Here is a 19,425-nt window from a genome sequence, read left to right on the forward strand (position 1 = left end):
GCCTAGTTTATAATGTATTTGTAACATGATGTTTATGTTAATAAGCAGTAGGCCAAAGGACTGGGTAGGCTACATGTTGTTTAGGGTGTGTGTGTCTGCAGGTTGAAGCCTGTATGTGACAGTGACGGAGATCTCTAGTGGAGAGAAGATCTTGGCTCGTGGATCCACCGTCCTCAGATCTGTGTGGGTTTCCGTCCTTTAACCAGACCCAGCGGGGCTCGTGTGCCGATGTCTCCGTGACCGTCCCGGTGAAGGTTGTCAAACGACACCCGTCGTTTGTCCGTAATTCTGCAAAATAAAAAATCTCTGCAAGCCCCCCCACAATCAAAACAAATCGACCACGCGTGCTTTTCCCGCAGCAATGACGTCACGCGGGCTCCTCCCCTTTCCCCGCAAGTAAACAGAAACCAGAGGAGGATAAAACGCTCGTGTCATCCGCCGTGCGTGCGTTTGATGCGAAAAAATACGGCACGCGGGATGAACGCGGACGTTTATTTTACGTTTCGCATTTTTTCCCCCCCATTTTTATTTTTTTTTCTGTCTAAATCAAACTTGTGAGTTGTGTTGCTGCTAGCTGACCTGCGCCGCCGGAGCGATGAAGGGAGAGGCGGAAGTGAAGTCACTTGACAGACCGTCCATGTTATTATTGTTATTTTGGTTGGCCCTGCGATGAGACGGGCTGGGGAGCCGTCGGTCTCCGAGACAGAAGACACCGTTCACGCTACCGCAGGCCGACCACCGGGACCCGACACCACCGACACCGACACCACCACCACCACCACCACCGCCGCTGCTGCTGCCTCGCTGACCCGGAGACAGGAGCCTTTTTGACGGCTGGTTGTGGGGGGAGGAGGTGGTGGAGGAAGAGGAGGAGGAGGTGGAGGAGGAGGAGGAGGAGGAGGAGGAGGTGGGGAGGGCGGGTGTGAGGACCCAGCTCCAGCTCCAGCACCTACACTCCGACCGACCAAAAATAAAACGGCGACAAAAACAATAAGGGCAGTCGTCAAGCGGCTGTGGGCTGGTATCGGTGCGGTGTGGTGGTGCAGCAGCAGCAGCAGCAGCAGCAGCAGCAGCAGCAGCGACGAGCCGCCGCCGCCGCCGCCGCCGCCGCAGACATGAACGGTATCACCAAGGGCCGGTTCGAGGTATGACAGAGGGAGTGGACCCCCACCAGCGGTTAAAACTGTTTGTTTCTAGTAGACGTGGGAGTCGTGGGTTTGTATAAGCAATGTGTGTGTGCGTGCATGTGTGTGTGTGTATGTGTGCGTATGTGTGTGTGTGTGTGTGTGTGTGTGGTCCACGGCGCTTTGCTCCTAATTTTACATGCAGTCAGGAGCCGAGGCGTTTTGTTGGTCAAGGGTAATCCGAAATCCTGTTATTGTCCTGCCGCACCAGTAGACAGCGACAACATGGAGCTCAGGACTGCGGGACAGGAGAGGGCTGTGGCTGAGGATTGTCAATATATCAGGGCCGAGGCTGGCTGGCTGGCTGGCTGGTTGGCACTGTCGCCTGAGGTTACTGGCTTTCAGGAGAGAGAGGGGGGCTGCAGATGGAGAGTAACGTTGTAAATACAAGCAGTGTAGCTATACATGGCAGCAGCATTCAATTAGTCATCACTTGGGTTTGGCAGCAGGTGACACCTACTCCTAATACCTGTGAATGACAGGTGCCACAGGAGGTTATGGAGGAGAGTCACTGATGACAACAGCACACAAGACAGTTTTTTTGTGTTCAGGAATCAGTAATAATGACACACGAGCTATGTTACACCAGTGCTATAAATGATCGTGTTTTCCTCCCACAATCTTTCCACATTTCCATGATGATTTTGCAGGAAAGTGGTAAACACACGCCCTTCCATGCATGTCAGAGCTCAGAGCTCATCTGCACTGATGAAAGAAGTGCTGTCATCTGAAATAAAAGTGGCAGTAACTCTAGGTTTAAGAAAAATACTTAACCTTCAAGGAACTCCATTCAGTATATTACTTGTACATAGCCTATAGAAGTACAGAATCATGGCTGCAAAGTGTAAACAATAAACATGAATTAACATTACATTGTCATGTTTTCTTCCTCGTGTGATGTTGCATAGTGTAATCCAGGACAATAAATCATATTTCTATACAGAAATTGTCTTTCTAACCTAATCTGTAAAGTACCTTTCAACTACAGCTGCCGTATAGGGGAGTAAAAAGTGTAATATTTGCTTCTGAAATATAGTAGAAGTGGTTAAATAAAGGAGTGTGGTACAAAGCAAATACCTCCAACTGTCACTCTCCAGCTCTGCTCAGCTGCACACAGATAGTTTTAATGTTCACTCCGGTTCGATTGATCTGTAATACCTGTGGCATAATTATTACCATGTTCTGCAGCGTCAACAATTTTCCTTGTAGTTTCGTACAAGCCTTAAATCAGCTCCCGCCCAACTGGTTGTGACTCCTGGAAGCTGTTGGCATTGTTTATCTCTAATGTTATTCATGCATTGTTGAGATTCTTTTTGACTTGATGGTACTTGACTTTTTTTTTTCTCTCTCTCTCTTCCTTTCTCTGCCGTCAGGTGTTCTTTCAGCTGCTAGTGTACGAACATGTGTGTCTACATGAGAGTGGCTGAGAACAGAAGGAGGTAGTGGTGCTGATGTGTGTTGCCATATCAGTGGATTTCTCAACAGAGCTGTAAGCTTCTTAGATGAAAACCAGCGTACGATGGGAAACAAGCGAGAGAGAGGAACTGGAGAGTATGGAGGGGGGAAATAGAGTTGGACATGGGAGGGTTGCTTAATAACCTCACACCTGAGATGATGCTGTATATTGAACACCTGATGCAAGGCCCCTTGTAGAAACTGAACCCCCAGCATATGACATAGATCTAATTCCCTCACAGTTGCTTTATTGTGGGGCGAAGAAACTCTAGACCTGAGCCGCCACACACACACGTTCAAAACCCAGATTTGCATATCCACCCTGTTGTAGCTACACTGTCTAGGAATAGGAGTATGACTGCAGAGAGGAACTCCCTGCTTGGGAATGCTGCTCTGCTGGCACAGGGAACGAGGGCACCAGAATGCTGAGGTGATAATTTTAATGGAGCACGCGTACCAGAGATGGCTTTGACCCTTGCTGTCATGATGCCATATCTACGGCGGAGATTACACACCAAATACTGTGTTCATGCCATCGCATCTGGCAACGTCTTTCATAGGGGTTTGGGTTACACAACACAGAGGTAGAGAGAGAGAGAGAGAGAGAGAGAGAGAGGCCATATGCTAACTTCTTTGTGTGTTTTGTCTTTCTCTCCACTGTGTGACACACAAATGAAATTCATAGAAAATTAATCCAATCTTATAGATTCAATTCGTCTATAATTTTCTTCGACTAGTCAACTAATTGTTTTGTTCTCAACTAATACAGGAACATTTCCACCATTAGACCTAAAAACTTCCACTTCTTTAAAATGTCTTGCTTTATCTGGCCAGTAGTCCAAAAACCAAAAATATTCAATTTTCAGTGATATTAGATGGGTATTTCTCACAGCAAACAAGTAAATTAATCAGGTATAATCAGCAAATTGATTAATCGATAGCGAAAATAATCTTCAGTTTCAGTCCTGAGTGACATAACACAGAGAATAAAGGGCATGTGATAGTGATGAATGACCTTAATGATCACTCAAACACTAAAACTGTTGATTCACTTTCTTTCAATTGACAAATCAACAGATTGTGTGGGAGTAATTTGATATAATGTGAATCAGAATTGAAGTAATTTAAACGTCCAGCTGATGTGGAGTATGACACCACCGCCTGCCGCACTATAAAAGTTATGTTTCAGATTGCAGATCATTTAAAGACTGTGGCCTGATGTGGTTTAACACCCACATGGTTTGATCCCAGTACGACTAGATTGTTTGTGACCATGTGTCTGTGGAGGGAGAGGTCAAAGGTGAGTGATGTGGTACAGAGGTGGTTTGGAATTAAGTCTAATTTTAGTCCTAAATCCTAAGCCACCTCTGGCTTTAGAGACACACTGAGTTAACGTAGCGTAGGCCCTGTGTGTTGACAATTCTCCTCCTAACATCCAGCAGCACATACACTTATTGTACAGTTAAGGTCAATTTACTTTCCGTTTACTCAGTTGATGACGCTGTTCTAAATATAACTGACAGTGGGTCACATGGTGGTAATGACAAAGGCTTTATTGTATCGAACCTTCGTTGAACCTTTAGAGAGGCAGGTGCCCCCGACGCTAATGGCTAGGTTGTGATATTGTTTGATTGAAAGCAGGGGCATCTGGGGACCAGGGATCGACAAGGTTTTAACTATAACCTGGAGCTATTATTGGATATAATTAATCAATGGGTTCAGAACTGTGTTTCAGACCACTTTGTCTGCTTTGTTGTCACCTCAACATAGATGTTAAAATTCAAACCAGTGTGGTTAATCTTTCGCTGGACCGTGATTGGACCCAACCCTCTCTTGTTGACCTCGCTTCCTCCTCGCTGGCCTTCACTCCTTCATTCCTTCCTCCTCCCTCAGCTCCTTCCCTCCCCTCTCATCCATCTCCTCTCACCCTCTTGTTTTCAATAATGACTTTTGCACATATTTTTCCAGCAGTCCCCCCCGACTGTAGCGCCATTTCTTTTGTTTGCTTTTGCCTTTGTCTCTCACTTCCCTCTGCTTCCCCACTTCCTCCCTCTTCCACCCATCTTCCTTTCTTGCTTTCTCTTTCGAGGGGGGGGGGATTGCCACGTCTGTCTCGGAGCTGTAGCCCGAACCAAGACGTTCACAGGATCAACCTTTGCTCCTCCTGTGCTTCCCCGCTCCCCTTTTGTGTTTCCCACATCTCGCTGTTTGTGTTTGCGTGCGAAGCAGCAGGGAGTCCCCCCCTCATTAGATACAGTTTCTGAGTCTTTGAGGATACAAGTGTATCACTGGGACGATGCGTGTCTGCAGAGCCACAGCGAATGTGGGTGTTTGCCGTCATTTAAATTCATGGCTGACTGCAGCCCACCTGATCTAGAACGTTCTTCCTCTGTTCTTCTCATAGAGAGGTCTGACTTGAATCACCTGTGTGTGTGTGTGTGTGTGTGTGTGTGTGTGTGTGTGTGTGTGTGTGTGTGTGTGTGTGTGTGTGTGTGTGTGTGTGTGTGTGTGTGTGTGTGTGTGTGCGCCATTCAGCAGATGGCCAGACATCCAGCGAGTAGACTAATTGAGATAAGCATGTCAACAAGCTGACCAGGCTAACAGAATTATAAGCTTGTAAGGAGGGGATGTTAAAAGCCAAAAGTAGCTGTAGCTCATATATTGGTATAGTTTAAGGAAGTGATGGCTTGTTTATCACTTGTACCTGCAGATGCAGGTCTACAGGGCCTATTTTTTTTTATTAAACACATTGAGAGCTGGTGAAATAAAATAATGGTTTAGATGCAGTTGCTGTTGATTTGTTTTGGTCGATTTGCTGGAGATGATAATGATGCTCCCCGGTTTCTGTTTTGATCTGTGTTGCCATTGTAACAGCTTGTGTCTTATTTCTGTCTCGCTGCTCTTGACCACTCAAACACACACATATTGACACACACACACACACACGCTCACTCAATGTTTTTGTTTATCTTGTGTCTCGGCAGGTGTTCTCAAACAGCGATGAAGCCCCCATTAACAAGAAGCTCCCCAAAGAGCTTCTTCTTAGGTAAGATTAATAACACACACACACACAAATACAACACAAAATACCCTGGGACAAGGGCTTGGGTCAGGGTTACTCATTAGCTGAAGCAGCCTTGAACACTTAGTGTTGGAGAGTGTGTGCATGTTGTGTACTGTAGTGTGTGTGTGTGTGTTGTGTGATATATGTTGGTCACTAGTCTGAAATGAGGTTCTGTTAACAGTGTGACCTACAGACCAATATTTTTTCTCACTGCAGCAGCTGAGCATGACCCATAAATCTGACATCACACGTGCGCTCACCCGTGCTCGTCCTCCACAATGATTCATATATGTGTGTTTGTGTGTGTGTGTGTTAAAAATGGATGCACCTGCATGTATCTCTGCAGACATATGATGCGGACTGTTTGTTTTCTGCACTTGGTTATCGCGTGCGCGTGTGTGTGCGCGTGTGCATATGTGAAACACCCCTGGGTCTATGCAAACTGTATGTCTGTGTACGTATGCTATTAATAGCTTGTCTTAGCTGGTGGGGAATTCCGCAGTGCTGTGCTCCTCTGCTGCTCCAGCTGTGTCTCCACGGAGACTACCAGTGCACCCATTACCACCAGCAGCACACTCGCTGCTCACCGGTGGACAGAAAAAAAAACATGCACTCACATGCACTTGCTGGCTACGACACATGACCTACTGTCACATGTGTCATGTTGAGACACTTACACAACATCAGCTGTGAGGAAGCCTCATTGTAATGGCAGTAAATCTTGTTTGTAAACCATGGAAAGTGGGTTGACTCGGGCCTTTTTTATATTTATAATTCGGTTATGCCTCGTCACCACGACACACAGTGTGGGACATTGTTTTGTCCGAGTAGCATTTGTTAGATCTGCATGTAGAATCACAAATGTTGTGCCCCTAATTTACATCACTTGTAGAATAATATGCTAATCAGGGCTATAAATTCCCATTGCCAAGATAAAATATGAATAATGCTCAAAATTAGAAGATTCTTCTTTGAGTTTTGTACTTTTGCTTCCATTCATTTAAATGATGATTGTTTGTTAATCAGAAATATTTTCGAATCAATTTTCTGCTCAAATTCGAATTGAATCATTGAGTAATTTCTAAAATCAAATGAGATAAGTTTAGAGGAGACAAAGTCCTACACATGTAATTGATCAGTGTCGTGGAGTTGTAGGCATCCAGATGAAGGTTTGTAACCACTGGAGTCAATCACCCATGTGGTTTGCAATGGCAGGTATGTTGCCACAGGAATATTGGCTAATTCATCTGTTAATCTGACTAATTAGTGTCCTCATTAGCACCAGTGTTAATGTATCACCGCGAGCCAGCCCGAGTACCTGACTTGTTTTTGCGCTCGTCTGCCTTCCTGCATTGTAAACAGCTGTTATCTAGGACAGTGCAGCATGGATATTAAACTGTGAAAACTGTGCCGCGATATAGAGGAGCCATGTCTGACAGACGAGCCTTGGAGAGAGTTCAGAGTGGTTCAGGGTCCTCTTACCCAGAAGCACTGACTCAGCAGCCTCCCCACCATCACCCAAATTCATGTCTGACTGGAGTTACCATGGCAACCGGTCCCAGACTCACGGCGAAGGCTGTACTCTCTCTTATCTAGCCATGCTTGAAGGGCCAGGTGTACATTTTGTCAACAAACGTGACTGTGCTCCGTTAAAATCCTATTATGTACCGTGTCGGAATAAAAGGGCAGAGCCACGCAGGATTTGAGAGAGCAATCAAAGGCTATTAACGCATTTTTTTCTGTTCTGCCCGTGTTCAGACGCACCATTAGGGCCTCCTTGCATGTCGTTAAGTGAAAAACATGCAGTCCTCACACACTGTCTGATGTCGGCTCTGTTATGTCACAGACTCCCCTCCCTGTTGTTTTTCTTTCTCGTAAGCATAGAAAGAAAAAACACTCCATGTCAGTGATAAAGTCTGTCTATAATCAGGAACCTCCCCTCATCTAAAGAGTCCGAGCTGAGCTGATCAAATCAGATTGATTGATTGCTTCCCTGTGAGGAGGATTAGCAGAATTCCTCTCCGGTGGGTAAAGGGCCTCTTTCACGCACATAATGGAAAGTCGGAGTGTTTGATTAAAACAGACAGTCAATCAATGATCACCGTCACAGCCATTAACCAGTTATCAGAACGGAGATCGATGAGCACCCCGCTTGATTGGTCAGCTTCTCTGGTGGCCTGCAATCATTTCAAGGACTAGTAGTGTGTTGTGTGTGTGTGCGCACACATGTGATGTGTGGTTGTCTGTCCCTTGCTTTGTCGATTGTATACGTGTGTACTCACTGACACAAGACTCCGCTATAGATTATACGGACATGTCCCAACATGCCCCGGTCCAACACACATCAAAACACACGGCTTTTGTCTGAGTCTATATGAAGGAAACAATGGCCAGCTCCTGTTTCCTAGGGTTAAAAGGACATTCAGACCCCAGCTGCACTCAAAGCTTTGGCACTGTGACAGTTTCTCTGAAAACCTCACATTTTGTATACATTGCCCTCTTGAGGCGCTCGTCTGAGCACTATAACCACCGGGAACTCAGAGGAGGTTTTACATGTTTGGGACTACAAGGGTGTATGCTCCTGTATATATGTTTATCTATCTATCCCAGGCTGTCTGTGGCCTTGCCTGTCTGAGTTCCAGAGATTACTCATTGGCAGATTAATGGATTGAGCTGACCCAGTAGCCTGCTGCATGCAGCCCTTTGTGGATGACCGGCCCACAGCTCAAACACTGCCTGTCTGTGGGGCTCTCCTGCCACCAACCAAACACAGGGGATTGTTCTGTTTTCTACTGACGTAAAAACATATATTCACTCACACAAATGGAAAGATATCCAAGTAGAAAGTTGAACTAGAAACTGAACTCTTGATATGATGATCATCGTTCACTTCAGACAAGCTCATCCTGTTTTATTGTTTCTCTCCTCACAGAATATTCTCCTATCTAGATGTGGTTACACTCTGTAGGTGTGCCCAAGTATCTAAGGTAAGCCCCTCCTTCTTTGCACCTGCATGCCTCCCAACATGGCCTAACTCACCCTGCATTGTATGAGTATGTATTCCTAAACTATGATGTGGTTAAACTAAATCCAGTTAAATTTTGTTGAATTCTCTGGAGATGTCTATGATGTAGTGCCATCTGCTGGTGATGTGTTAGTGGACTGCTGCTTTGCTATAGTGCACTGCAGCTGAAAGCCATTTATGAATGAGCCGTCTGTGAATAATAACAAGAGCTTGCAACGTGGACTGTGAATGCAGATGCTGTGGTGGCTGCTTCTTTTACAAAAGCTCCAATGTATAATATTAGGACAAAGCACAAAGTATAGTTTGAGTGTATTTTCTTTTTTTCCTGTGATGTGTTTCAGGGCCCAGTTTCATGCAGGCAAACTCTGGACCACTGTTAGGTTTGGGTGGCTGTCCAATTATTGTCTTGATTAACCAATTAATTTGTACAGCACAATCAACCTGTACTGACTCTGAAGTATGAGACAAGAAGTGCCTTCCTTTGTCCAATCAAAGTGGTCAAAGAAAACAGAGAAAAGCAGCAGTATTGGAAGAAGTGGAAAACACCGGCTTTAGCATTTACTCTGTGAAGAAAGAAACACAAAAAGTTTGCCAAGGGAGTGCTGTACACGCGAGGTTCTCCCACGTATTGTGAACACAGCGTCACCTTTCCAAGTCTGTCTGACCCACTTGTCTGTCTCTGTCCACAACCTGTCCACCACCTTGCAGGCGTGGAACGTCCTGGCTCTAGATGGCAGCAACTGGCAGAAGATCGACCTGTTCAACTTCCAGACAGACATAGAGGTGAGGGGCGGTATGGGTAGTATTTGTGTGTGTGTGTGTGTGTGTGTGTGTGTGTGTGTGTTTCCTATACAGTATGTGCTGCATGGGTGTGTGAATGTGTGTGCTTGTTGAGTAGCATTATCCAGCCCAAGGCTTAGTGCTGGGTCAGTAGGCTTTGGTGCCGACTGTGACGTCACAGCTGATCCTCTGTCCTTTGGCCCAAGTCATATCACTCTCTCTCTCTCTCTCTCTCTCTCTCTCTCTCTCTGTGTGTGTGTGTGTCTCTCAGGGTCGGGTGGTGGAGAACATTTCTAAGCGTTGTGGAGGCTTCCTGAGGCAGCTGAGCCTCAGGGGCTGCCTGAGCGTGGGAGATGCCTCCATGAAGTGAGATCCCCATCGTCTCTCTGACATTCACTGACCATCAATTATCGTGTGATTTTGATTTATGGCTTTTACTAAAAGTCATTGTCTTGTTTCTTTAATTACTTGCTTTGATTTTGTCCCAATATTTAACGTCAAAGCCTCTTGTGGCCGTTCAGTCCCATGGGACTCTGTGCTAGAAACTCTGTTGTTGATTCCATTTAATCTCACTTTACTATGCCCACATACACACATAACGTAAACAAAAACAAAGGAAGACCACTGGTGATGTAATTTTTTTTTTTTTTTACATAAACCTCCTAATCTGTAGATTTACACAGCTTCACTTTCTAACACCTCTATAAGCAACTGACTTAGAGAAACACAAGCTGTTCCTTGGAGGCTTTCGTAGATGAGAAAAAAAAGAAAAAAGAAAACACGCAGTAGACGTTACGACAGCCTCCCTTGGGCCTGCAGATGACTCTGTTAATTGGCTCCAGAGCAACTCGCAGCATCTGACTTCTTATTTATTCAATGAAGCTACTCCTGAGTAATTCCCCTTCTCCCTCGTCACTGTTCGACTGTTTCCCAGGACGTTTGCTCAGAACTGCAGAAACATCGAAGTGTTGAATCTGAACGGCTGCACCAAGATCACAGACAGCACCTGCGTCAGCCTCAGCAAGTTTTGCTCCAAACTCAAACAACTAGATCTCACTTCCTGTGTGTCCATCAGCAACCACTCCCTCAAGGCTGTCAGGTAGTTTTCAGTCAAACTCAGTACAAAACCACAAAGCTTTCACACCTGTGCACTCTGTGTCTAACTCCGTATCCAACAATGTGTGTGTGTGCGTGTTCAGTGATGGCTGCAGGATGCTCGAGATGTTGAACCTGTCGTGGTGTGACCAGATCACACGTGATGGCATTGAGGCTTTGGCAAGAGGCTGCACTGGTTTACGAGCACTATTCCTCAGAGGATGCACACAGGTACAGTGTCTCATACAACGCACACACATCCGCGTGTAAAAATAAAATGTGCCCACTTGCCCCGAAATGGTATATTTTCCATCCCATGGTATTTGTTCTTTTTTTTACCTTTATTTTAATCACATTGTTTTTTGTTTGTTTGTTTTTCCTATAATGGTTTATGCTTAGCTGACATTTTCTTTTTCTGCTGCTCTTTTGTAGAAACAACATCTTCTTCAGGTTTACCAGCCAGTTTTTCTTGCCTGGGGGGAAAAAAGCATGAAACCCCCATGAGTCTGTAGTTACACATGAATATCACTATCAATTTCACTAATTGGAAAAACATAGAACAGCGTGAAATTGATCAAAGGTTGCGCTGTTTATTAGGGAACATTTTAAGTAATTCACACTGATGCTGGTTTTCAGCCCTAGCAGGTACATCAACACAGTCACATACGTGTTGTTTTGATATTGTGACAATATTGTACGTGTTTGTGTTCAACCCAGCTGGATGATGGAGCATTGAAACACCTCCAGAAACACTGCCCAGAACTCACCACCATCAACATGCAATCTTGCACAGTAAGATAAATATTTTGTTGTGGGATGGAAGGAGGGAGAGACTGATTTTTTATTTTTATTTTTTTAAAGCATGAGGAATGTGTTGTTATGCGCCTCTGCTTTGTTAATTGGTTTTCGCTGTCCTCTGTTTCTTCCAGCAAATAACAGATGAAGGCCTGGTCAGTCTGTGCCGAGGCTGCCACAAGCTACAGATCCTCTGTGTGTCTGGCTGCAGTAACATCACGGACGCCTCTCTCACTGCACTGGGACTCAACTGTCCCCGACTCAAGTGAGAAAAACAAACACATATGTATTTCTTTTTATATATACTCACACAAAGATGCACCTGTCCCACCATCCTTCTTAAGGAGACCAACCATATGCACAGAATATCCTTCTCTGGCTGTGTGACTGCTATTATTTTCAAAAATGGATTATAATCACTGTAAACATTTATAGTCTGCAGTAGGGATGTCACGATTATAGATTTTCTTGTTACGATTATTGTCAGAGAAATAATCACGGTATTATGATTATCACGATCATTATGTATCAATAAATTTCACAACACTATGAATGTGTAAAATCAAATATAGTCAAAATATAATTACATTATTCATCTCTTAATATAGGACCAGTTATTAATCCACTGGGGGAAGTGTTTGAAATATTTAGGTCAATAATTGTCATCTATACCAAATGTTTAAGTTTATTTTAATCATTTTTTTAAAAATACAAATGACACACTAATATTTAAATTCCTACCAATTCAGTGTTACTTTAGATAAATGGACCAGTATCTGTGCATTCACCTTTACTTTGGTGCACATCTGCCGATATGGTTCCAACATCATCTTTTTCAGAAAGTGACGGTATTTAGGAATCCTTACGATCAATTAATTGTGGTGTTTAATACTGCGATTAATTGTGAAAACAAGTAATCGTGACATCCCTAGTCTGCAGATGCATTTAGTTCCTGACAATCGACAGCATCCATCTAAACTGTGACCAGAAAAGCACACAGTGCAGCCTGCCCATGTGTCCTGCAGTGATCTTCAGTTCTCACCTCAAATAGCCTGATGATTTATTGATGTTTTAAACATTATCGCATGAGACAATGAGTCACAATAATTCCCCAGTGTTTCCAGCTGCACACCACTCAGAGCGGTTTTCCATATGTCTGTGTCATTTCAGGATTCTTGAAGCTGCACGATGCTCCCATGTTACGGACGCGGGGTTCACTGTGCTCGCCAGGGTGAATTCTCAATCAGCTTTCTTCCCGTTTCCTCATCTGAGAACCCTTTTGTGGGGTCAATTGCCCATTTCACTTCAATATCTCTGAGATGAATGAAATGCTTTCCTCACAAAGAACTAAACAGTCTCTTTATTTGTTTCACAGAATTGCCATGAACTCGAAAAAATGGACTTAGAAGAATGTATTTTGGTAAGAGTTTGTCCTTTCCATGGTCTTTATTTATTTTGAATCCGGAACAATTCTTGGCTCTCATTTGTTTGGGTAGATTTTGCGTGGTTTAAAAAGACAGACATGATTGTGAGCATTGCAGGGTTTGTTCTCTGCCAAGAGGGAGAGTGAGCAGTCCAATGACCTTAGTATATAAATCACTTGTGACAGAAAGCAGAGAGGGAGAGAGAGAAGAAAGGGACACAGTAGAAAAAGTATTTGCAGGATTTAGAGCTAGACATGAACGTGCAACACATGCCTCCCAAACTGGGAACTGGGTCTCTCAGTAAGTCTCTACTGTCTCTGTCTCTAGACATGTGAGAACAGTGCTTTAATCAAGCTTCTCCTCTTCTTAGGTGACAGATAACACCCTGGTTCAGCTGTCTATCCACTGCCCTCGCCTGCAAGCACTGGTAAACATTTACACCTGCAGCTCTGGTCTTGTGCCAGGTTCTGCATCGGCCTGTCTGCATTGCTTATGGAGCTTTAATCCATCTATCTTTGTGTCTTCATCCCTGTCTACTGTGTCCTGCACAGTCCCTGTCACACTGCGAGCTGATCACAGACGACGGCATCAGAGCTCTGAGCAGCAGCACCTGTGGCCAAGAGCGCCTCACTGTGGTGGAGCTGGACAACTGCCCCCTCATCACTGACGTTACCCTCGAGCACCTGAAGAGCTGCCATCGTCTGGAGCGCATTGAGCTCTATGACTGTCAGCAAGTCACCAGGGCCGGCATCAAACGCATCCGGGTCAGTGGAAATCATGCAGATATAAAATGTGCACTTACGGATGATTGGATCTGGCCTCTCTTTAGATTTACTCTACATTATTTAATCTAAAAATCATGCTGTTTCACTATACATCAAATATAATGTTTTGATTTGTAGTAATACACTTATTTCACAGTCTTGCTGAGATTGAGATAAAAAGCTTGTTTTAACTTGCAGTTAAATGTAAAATAGATAGATAGATAGATAGATAGATAGATAGATAGATAGATAGATAGATAGATAGATAGATAGATAAATATGTACTTTATTAATCCCGAAGGAAATTCAGATGTGGTCAACTGTTCTCACAGAACCAGTCTCACACAACACAACAATAAATACAGACTATAAATAGCTAAAAATAAATAATAACATGGTAAAACCACCAACCAAGTGTTCCAGTGCTTCTGCCTTTCTATTCACCCCAACACCACTTGTCTCCTCCTCCTCCTCCCCCCGCCTCCTCCTCCCACTCAAAGAGTTGTGCAGTCTGATAGCTCGAGGGACAAACGACTTTGCGCATCTGGTTGTTGAGCAGCTCAGGGACCGCAGTCTGTTGCTGAAGGTGCTACTCTGCTGGTTAAAAGCAGAGCACAGTGGATGGTTGGCATTGTTCATGATCGCCCTGAATCTGGTCAGTGTTCTCTGCTCCGTCACCTCCTCTACAGAGTCCAGCTTTAGGCCCACCACAGAGCTTTGTTCAGCCGCTGGATGTTCCTCTTACTGCCACTGCCGCCCCAGCAGGCCACGGCATAGAACAGTACACAAGCCACTACGGAGTCATAAAACATCTGTAGCAGCTTGTTGCAGATGTTAAATGATGCCAACCTCCGCAGGGAGTGGAGCCTGCTCTGGCCCTTCTTGTAGAGGTGATCAGTGTTCAGACTGAGACCAGTCCAGTTTATTGTCAAGTATCAGTCTGAGATATTTGTAGCAGGGCACTATCTCGACCGCCTCACCCTCCATGCAGACAGGGAGTGGGGTGGGGGGCCGGTGCCTGAAGTCCAGCACAATCTCCTTTGTTTCGGAGGTGTTCAGGAGCAGCTGGTTCTTCTGGCACCACCCCACAAAGTCGCACACCAGTTTCCTGTATTCCCCCTCCTCGTTCTGCTTGATACACGCTACAACTGCTGTGAGAACATCTGCATGTGGCAGAGCTTAGAGTTGTGTCTGAAATCAGCAGTGTACAGGGCGAAGAAGAAGGGGGACAGCACGGTCCCCTACGGAGCTCCCGTGCTGCTGATGGTGGTGCTGGATGTACTAACTGCCGCTGCTGTCGGTCAGGTAGTCAGTTATCCAGGAGGTGAGGAGAGGGTCCACTTGCATGGTAGATAGTTTTTCCTACAGTAGTGGGGGCTGAATGGTGTTGAACGTGCTTGAGAAATCAAAAAAAAAAAGAATTCTCACAGCGCAGCCTCCCTCCTCGAGGTAGGAGTGGGTCAGATGGAGAAGATACAGGACAGCATCCCCCACCCCGATCCTCTCCCTGTAAGCAAACTGGAGAGGGTCCTGGGTCTGCTGCACCTGTGACCTCAGACGGTGCAGTACCAGCTTCTCCAACGTCTTCATTACCTGCAAGGTGAAGGCGATGTGACAGAAGGCGTCGGAGTGCCTGGGGTGTTTTGTCTTGGGGACAGGGGTTATGCAGGATGTCTTCCACAGGGGGGTAGGGGGCTGCCAGCTCTTGGTGAGCCGATGCAGCTGTGGTCGGTGTGGGGGTTGGAAGAGAAGGTGGGGGCGCCTGAGCTGAACCGATTAAAAAAAGTGTTCAGCTCATTCTCTCTCCCCACACTTCCCTCAGCCGGTCCTGCAGCAGCATGAGCTTCCAGGTAGCTTAGCTTTTCAAAAGACTGGAAACAATGGGCAGCAGAGAGCTCGGGTCTGAAGGCTCAGAGGGGGACACAGTCCAACACCTTGCTTGAACCCCTAAAGCTCAATAATGAACAAAACACGTCTTGTTTGTTGACACAAAAAGGACATCACCACAGAGGTTACAATTTCCTTTTCTGCAAACAATATTTTCTTGGAAATGTGTCGTCATTGCTGTGACAAGAAATAATCATCATAAGGGCATTTATTGTCTGTTGTTTAACCCTTAGACAAAATGAGTCATATTTTCTCCTGTTTCCAATGTATGTGCTAAGCTAAGCTGCTCGCTGCCATAGCCTCATAGTTCAAAAATGTTTAAAGGGATAGTTCAACATTTTGGCAAATTGGCCAATTGCCATAATCCCTATAGTCATAGCAGTAGGTTCGTTACCTTTAATTGTTGGTGCAAGCTATTTTTAGAACGGCGGAGCAGAACCACGAGCTGCTCAGAGCTACGCTACGGAGGCTAATGGGATTTTTTGGTTTCACTAATCAAACTCATCAAATACACAATCCAACAACTCCAAAACGCTCTGGTGGACAAGTTGTGACCTGCACATTCACCACGCTAGGAGATAATAACGGAGCGTTAGGAGACAGAGTTGAGGCAAATTCATGCAAAACCGCTGATGCACAGTTTTCCAGCAAGCAGTTTCTGAATTTGCCTCGAAAATAACTCGGTGACACTATGAAATAACGTTATTATTTCATAGCGTGGTGAATGTGCAGGTCACAACTTGTCCACGAGAGCGTTTTGGAGTTGTTGGATTGTGTATTTCATGAGTTTGATGAGGGAAACCAAGAAATCCCATTAGCCTCTGTAGTCTAGCTCTGAGCAGCTCCGCCGTTCTAAAAATAGCTTGCACCGACAATTAAAGGTAACGAACCTACTGCTAAGACTATAGGGATTATGGCAATGGGCCAATTTGCCAGAATGTTGAACTATCCCTTTACATATTCATTGAAGAAAAAATAACAGAAGAGTTAAAAGAATGACAGTCATATCTGTGTGTTATACTGTGATGTTTTGTCTGGCTGTTTATACCCTTTCACTGACTCACCCATCCCTACACAGGCCCATCTTCCAGAGATCAAGGTCCACGCCTACTTTGCCCCAGTGACCCCCCCTCCCTCTGTACATGGAGGTGGCCAGCGTCTGTGCCGCTGCTGCATCATCCTCTGACAGTGGAGGGCCAGGGGGGGCCACCTCTGTCTACAGGTCCTGCTGCTCTGATATGGGCTAAAAATGGCGTTGCCGGGGGGGAGGGGGGCAGGGTGGGGGGACTGGGGACTGGGGTAGGTGTAGGGGAGAGGAGGGGCTGGACCCGCTCACTGCTCCTGATCACTGATCAATACATAGACTGATCGCCACTGATCCCTGATCAGTTGAACCCGCCCCTCCTCTCATCTTGCTGAACCAATCAGCTTTGCAGCAGAGCCCCCGGGGTCTTGGTGGGAGAGGGGTTGTGGAAGAACCATGGATGGATGGATGGATGGTCTCTCTCTCTCTCTCTCTCTCTCTCTCTCTCTCTCTCTCTCTCTCTCTCTCTCTCTCTCACACACACACACACTGTAAGGACAAAGAACAGGTGGCTCTCCACTCCATCCTGCTTTTCACAACCCTGACTCCCCACCTGGGGGCATAGAGGAGGCATCTGGACAGCTGCAGATGGGAGGTCTGAAGAACAGTGGGACTACAATGCATCATGCTCAAACTTAAAAAAAAAAAGAAAAAAAATGACGATACTGTCATCTCGGACAAGAGTTCGCTCTCTGTGGAGTATCATCTCAACCAATCACATGACACCTCTTTGTGACCATTCTGTGATTCATTCTGCTTTGACCAATAAACACGCAGCATGGAGGAGGAGGAGGAGGAGAAGGAGGAGGAGGAGGAGTGCTGGGTTGTAGGAAATGCAGATCTTCTGGATATAAACAGTGTTGCTTTGGCACAGCCAGCTCAACTCTCTATTGTGGAAGAGTTGGGAAGGAACAGGAAGTACAGGACGGGACATGTGACATATTCGTGCATCTGAGAAACTTCTGTTGAGATTTTGATTCTGTTTGTACAGAGAATGTTTTGCAATTGAAAAAGAAAAAAAAAGAATTACACTTACTTGTTCAAAACTGGGGTAGGCCAACAAAATATTGTTTATTTTATTTTTTTCCAGTGCTTATTGTAATTGTCCATGCCTGTCTATCCAGAGAGGGAGATATGTTTGTCTTTCTTTTTGAGGTGGAAAAGAAGAAACTGTACCTATGATTCAGACCCTCTGTGTTTAAAAGCATTATGTTGACGCTGTACGCCACTGGGATGTGTGGCCCTTCCTGTGTACTGTGTGGTAATGTTGGCTCATAGGCCCTGATCCAATCCTGTCAGTTGCCCTGTGCACTAGCTCCCACTTGACCACTTAAGCATTTGTTTACATCCTGGATTAGACTAGCACCAGAGACAAACTTGTTTACATCAGTGGGTTTCCAGTCTCCCTACTATTCAGAGTATGTTTAGAAACAATGAAACAATTCTGGTAATGCCCACTCTTTTTAAGTGGACTGCGAAGTCCATTATTCAGATTTGTTGCTGTGTGTATTTAGTTTTCAATCAGGGCTAACACTGGTGCAACTTTGTTTCAAAATGAAATGGAAATTTACTCCAAACTGAGATGGTGTATATTAGAATGTGAGCAAATGCACCTCAACCTTTTGACAATCATGTGAATGTACGTATTTTAAGGTTAATTTAGTATAATTTTGTGTAATTGGCAATTTACTGATGACATAGGATATAATGAATTGTCTTTATTCACTATACTTAACTTGCTTTATGCCCCAAATAGCACACAGGGAATTATTTAGAAATAGAATTCAACACAGGTCTGATGAGATTTAATTGAATCGTCAAGAAATTCCCACTTATCCAATCCTAGGAGACATAATTGACAACAGGAGTGTGACATGCAGTGACCCACGCACAGCCCCAGAGCCAAGAGTTTATTCTACTCTATACAGACACTCCCTCAATCAACAGGATCTCAGTATTGTCTGTCTTGCCATACACATGTATGGGGCATGAAATACAACCACTGGAAGCACTGAAAACACAACAAAGCAGAAGCATCTCGCAATATTGTGCTAATAAAAGAGACTGGCAAGTGCTGTGTAGTGCCAAGTGCTCAAAGACTGGGGAGATTGGCAGGACTATGGATGGGACTGACACGAAAGGAGAGCAGATGGAAAGATGAAGACGGACTCGGAAACATAGCTGACTTGACTGGCTGTGATACTAATGCCCTCTCTTTGACAGCTGTTTTAACAGTTTTATGTTTATGAAAATAAATAAGTAAATGAAAAAAATAAACAAATGAATAAATAAATAAAAGTGACTAATAGTAAATGTGCTTTGTGTCTCCAGTGTGAAATTTTGTCCCACAGTCAGACAGTGTTGACTGTGAACTGCGGCAAACTGAACACGGTGTCTCCCGCAGTTTCACCCGCTAGATGTCACCAAAGAGCCGTGAAAGAGCCGCAGACACCCGCATTAACGGTGCGGGGTTTGTTTGATTCATGACTTACAGGAAACATTAATCATCACGCCATGGGTAATGAACTTATGAGAAAATGTGATCGTATACCGTGGTATATCTGCCCCCTTGTTTCCCACACACTTGATAGTTAATAGATAAAAGAAGACTAGATATTTTTTTACCCGACGCTGCTGCCCGATGACACAGCGTCGCCACACGGCCGCCACCTTGCGTCGGTCCACTCGCTCCCTCAGAGCAATAAACCTGCTGCATGTTCTACTCTACTATAATAACCAGAATTTGCTCAGGTTTTGACCGATTTTCAAACGGTTTAGTTTGCAATGAACGTCAGAAATACAGTTATGATATTGCAAACTTAAAATTACGAATCATTTTAATCATGAACTTTTCTATGAAAGTAACAT

General features: G+C 44.9%; 1 protein-coding gene across 1 annotated transcript; it reads left to right on the forward strand.

The window, feature by feature from the left end:
- The first annotated feature begins 455 nt into the window (after window positions 1–455).
- Window positions 456–18,875, forward strand: fbxl2 (F-box and leucine-rich repeat protein 2). Its single transcript, XM_083981999.1, has 14 exons — window positions 456–1,145; window positions 5,624–5,685; window positions 8,636–8,690; window positions 9,437–9,511; window positions 9,780–9,874; window positions 10,443–10,607; window positions 10,708–10,834; window positions 11,321–11,395; window positions 11,533–11,663; window positions 12,569–12,629; window positions 12,774–12,818; window positions 13,193–13,249; window positions 13,374–13,586; window positions 16,552–18,875. The coding sequence occupies exons 1-14, from the start codon at window positions 1,116–1,118 to the stop codon at window positions 16,657–16,659; spliced, it is 1,299 nt and encodes a 432-aa protein (XP_083838125.1). The 5' UTR covers window positions 456–1,115; the 3' UTR covers window positions 16,660–18,875.
- The last annotated feature ends 550 nt before the right edge of the window (window positions 18,876–19,425 follow it).

Source organism: Trachurus trachurus, assembly GCF_905171665.1.
Source record: "Trachurus trachurus genome assembly, chromosome: 11".
In the NCBI taxonomy this organism is placed as follows: Eukaryota; Metazoa; Chordata; class Actinopteri; order Carangiformes; family Carangidae; genus Trachurus; species Trachurus trachurus.

Excerpts from the sequence above, each read along its gene's own strand:
- fbxl2 (XM_083981999.1), top strand. The coding sequence starts at position 1,116 with ATGAACGGTATCACCAAGGGCCGGTTCGAG. Across the intron at positions 5,686-8,635 it reads CCCAAAGAGCTTCTTCTTAG|AATATTCTCCTATCTAGATG; the intron begins GTAAGATTAATA and ends CTCTCCTCACAG. Across the intron at positions 10,835-11,320 it reads TCCTCAGAGGATGCACACAG|CTGGATGATGGAGCATTGAA; the intron begins GTACAGTGTCTC and ends TGTTCAACCCAG.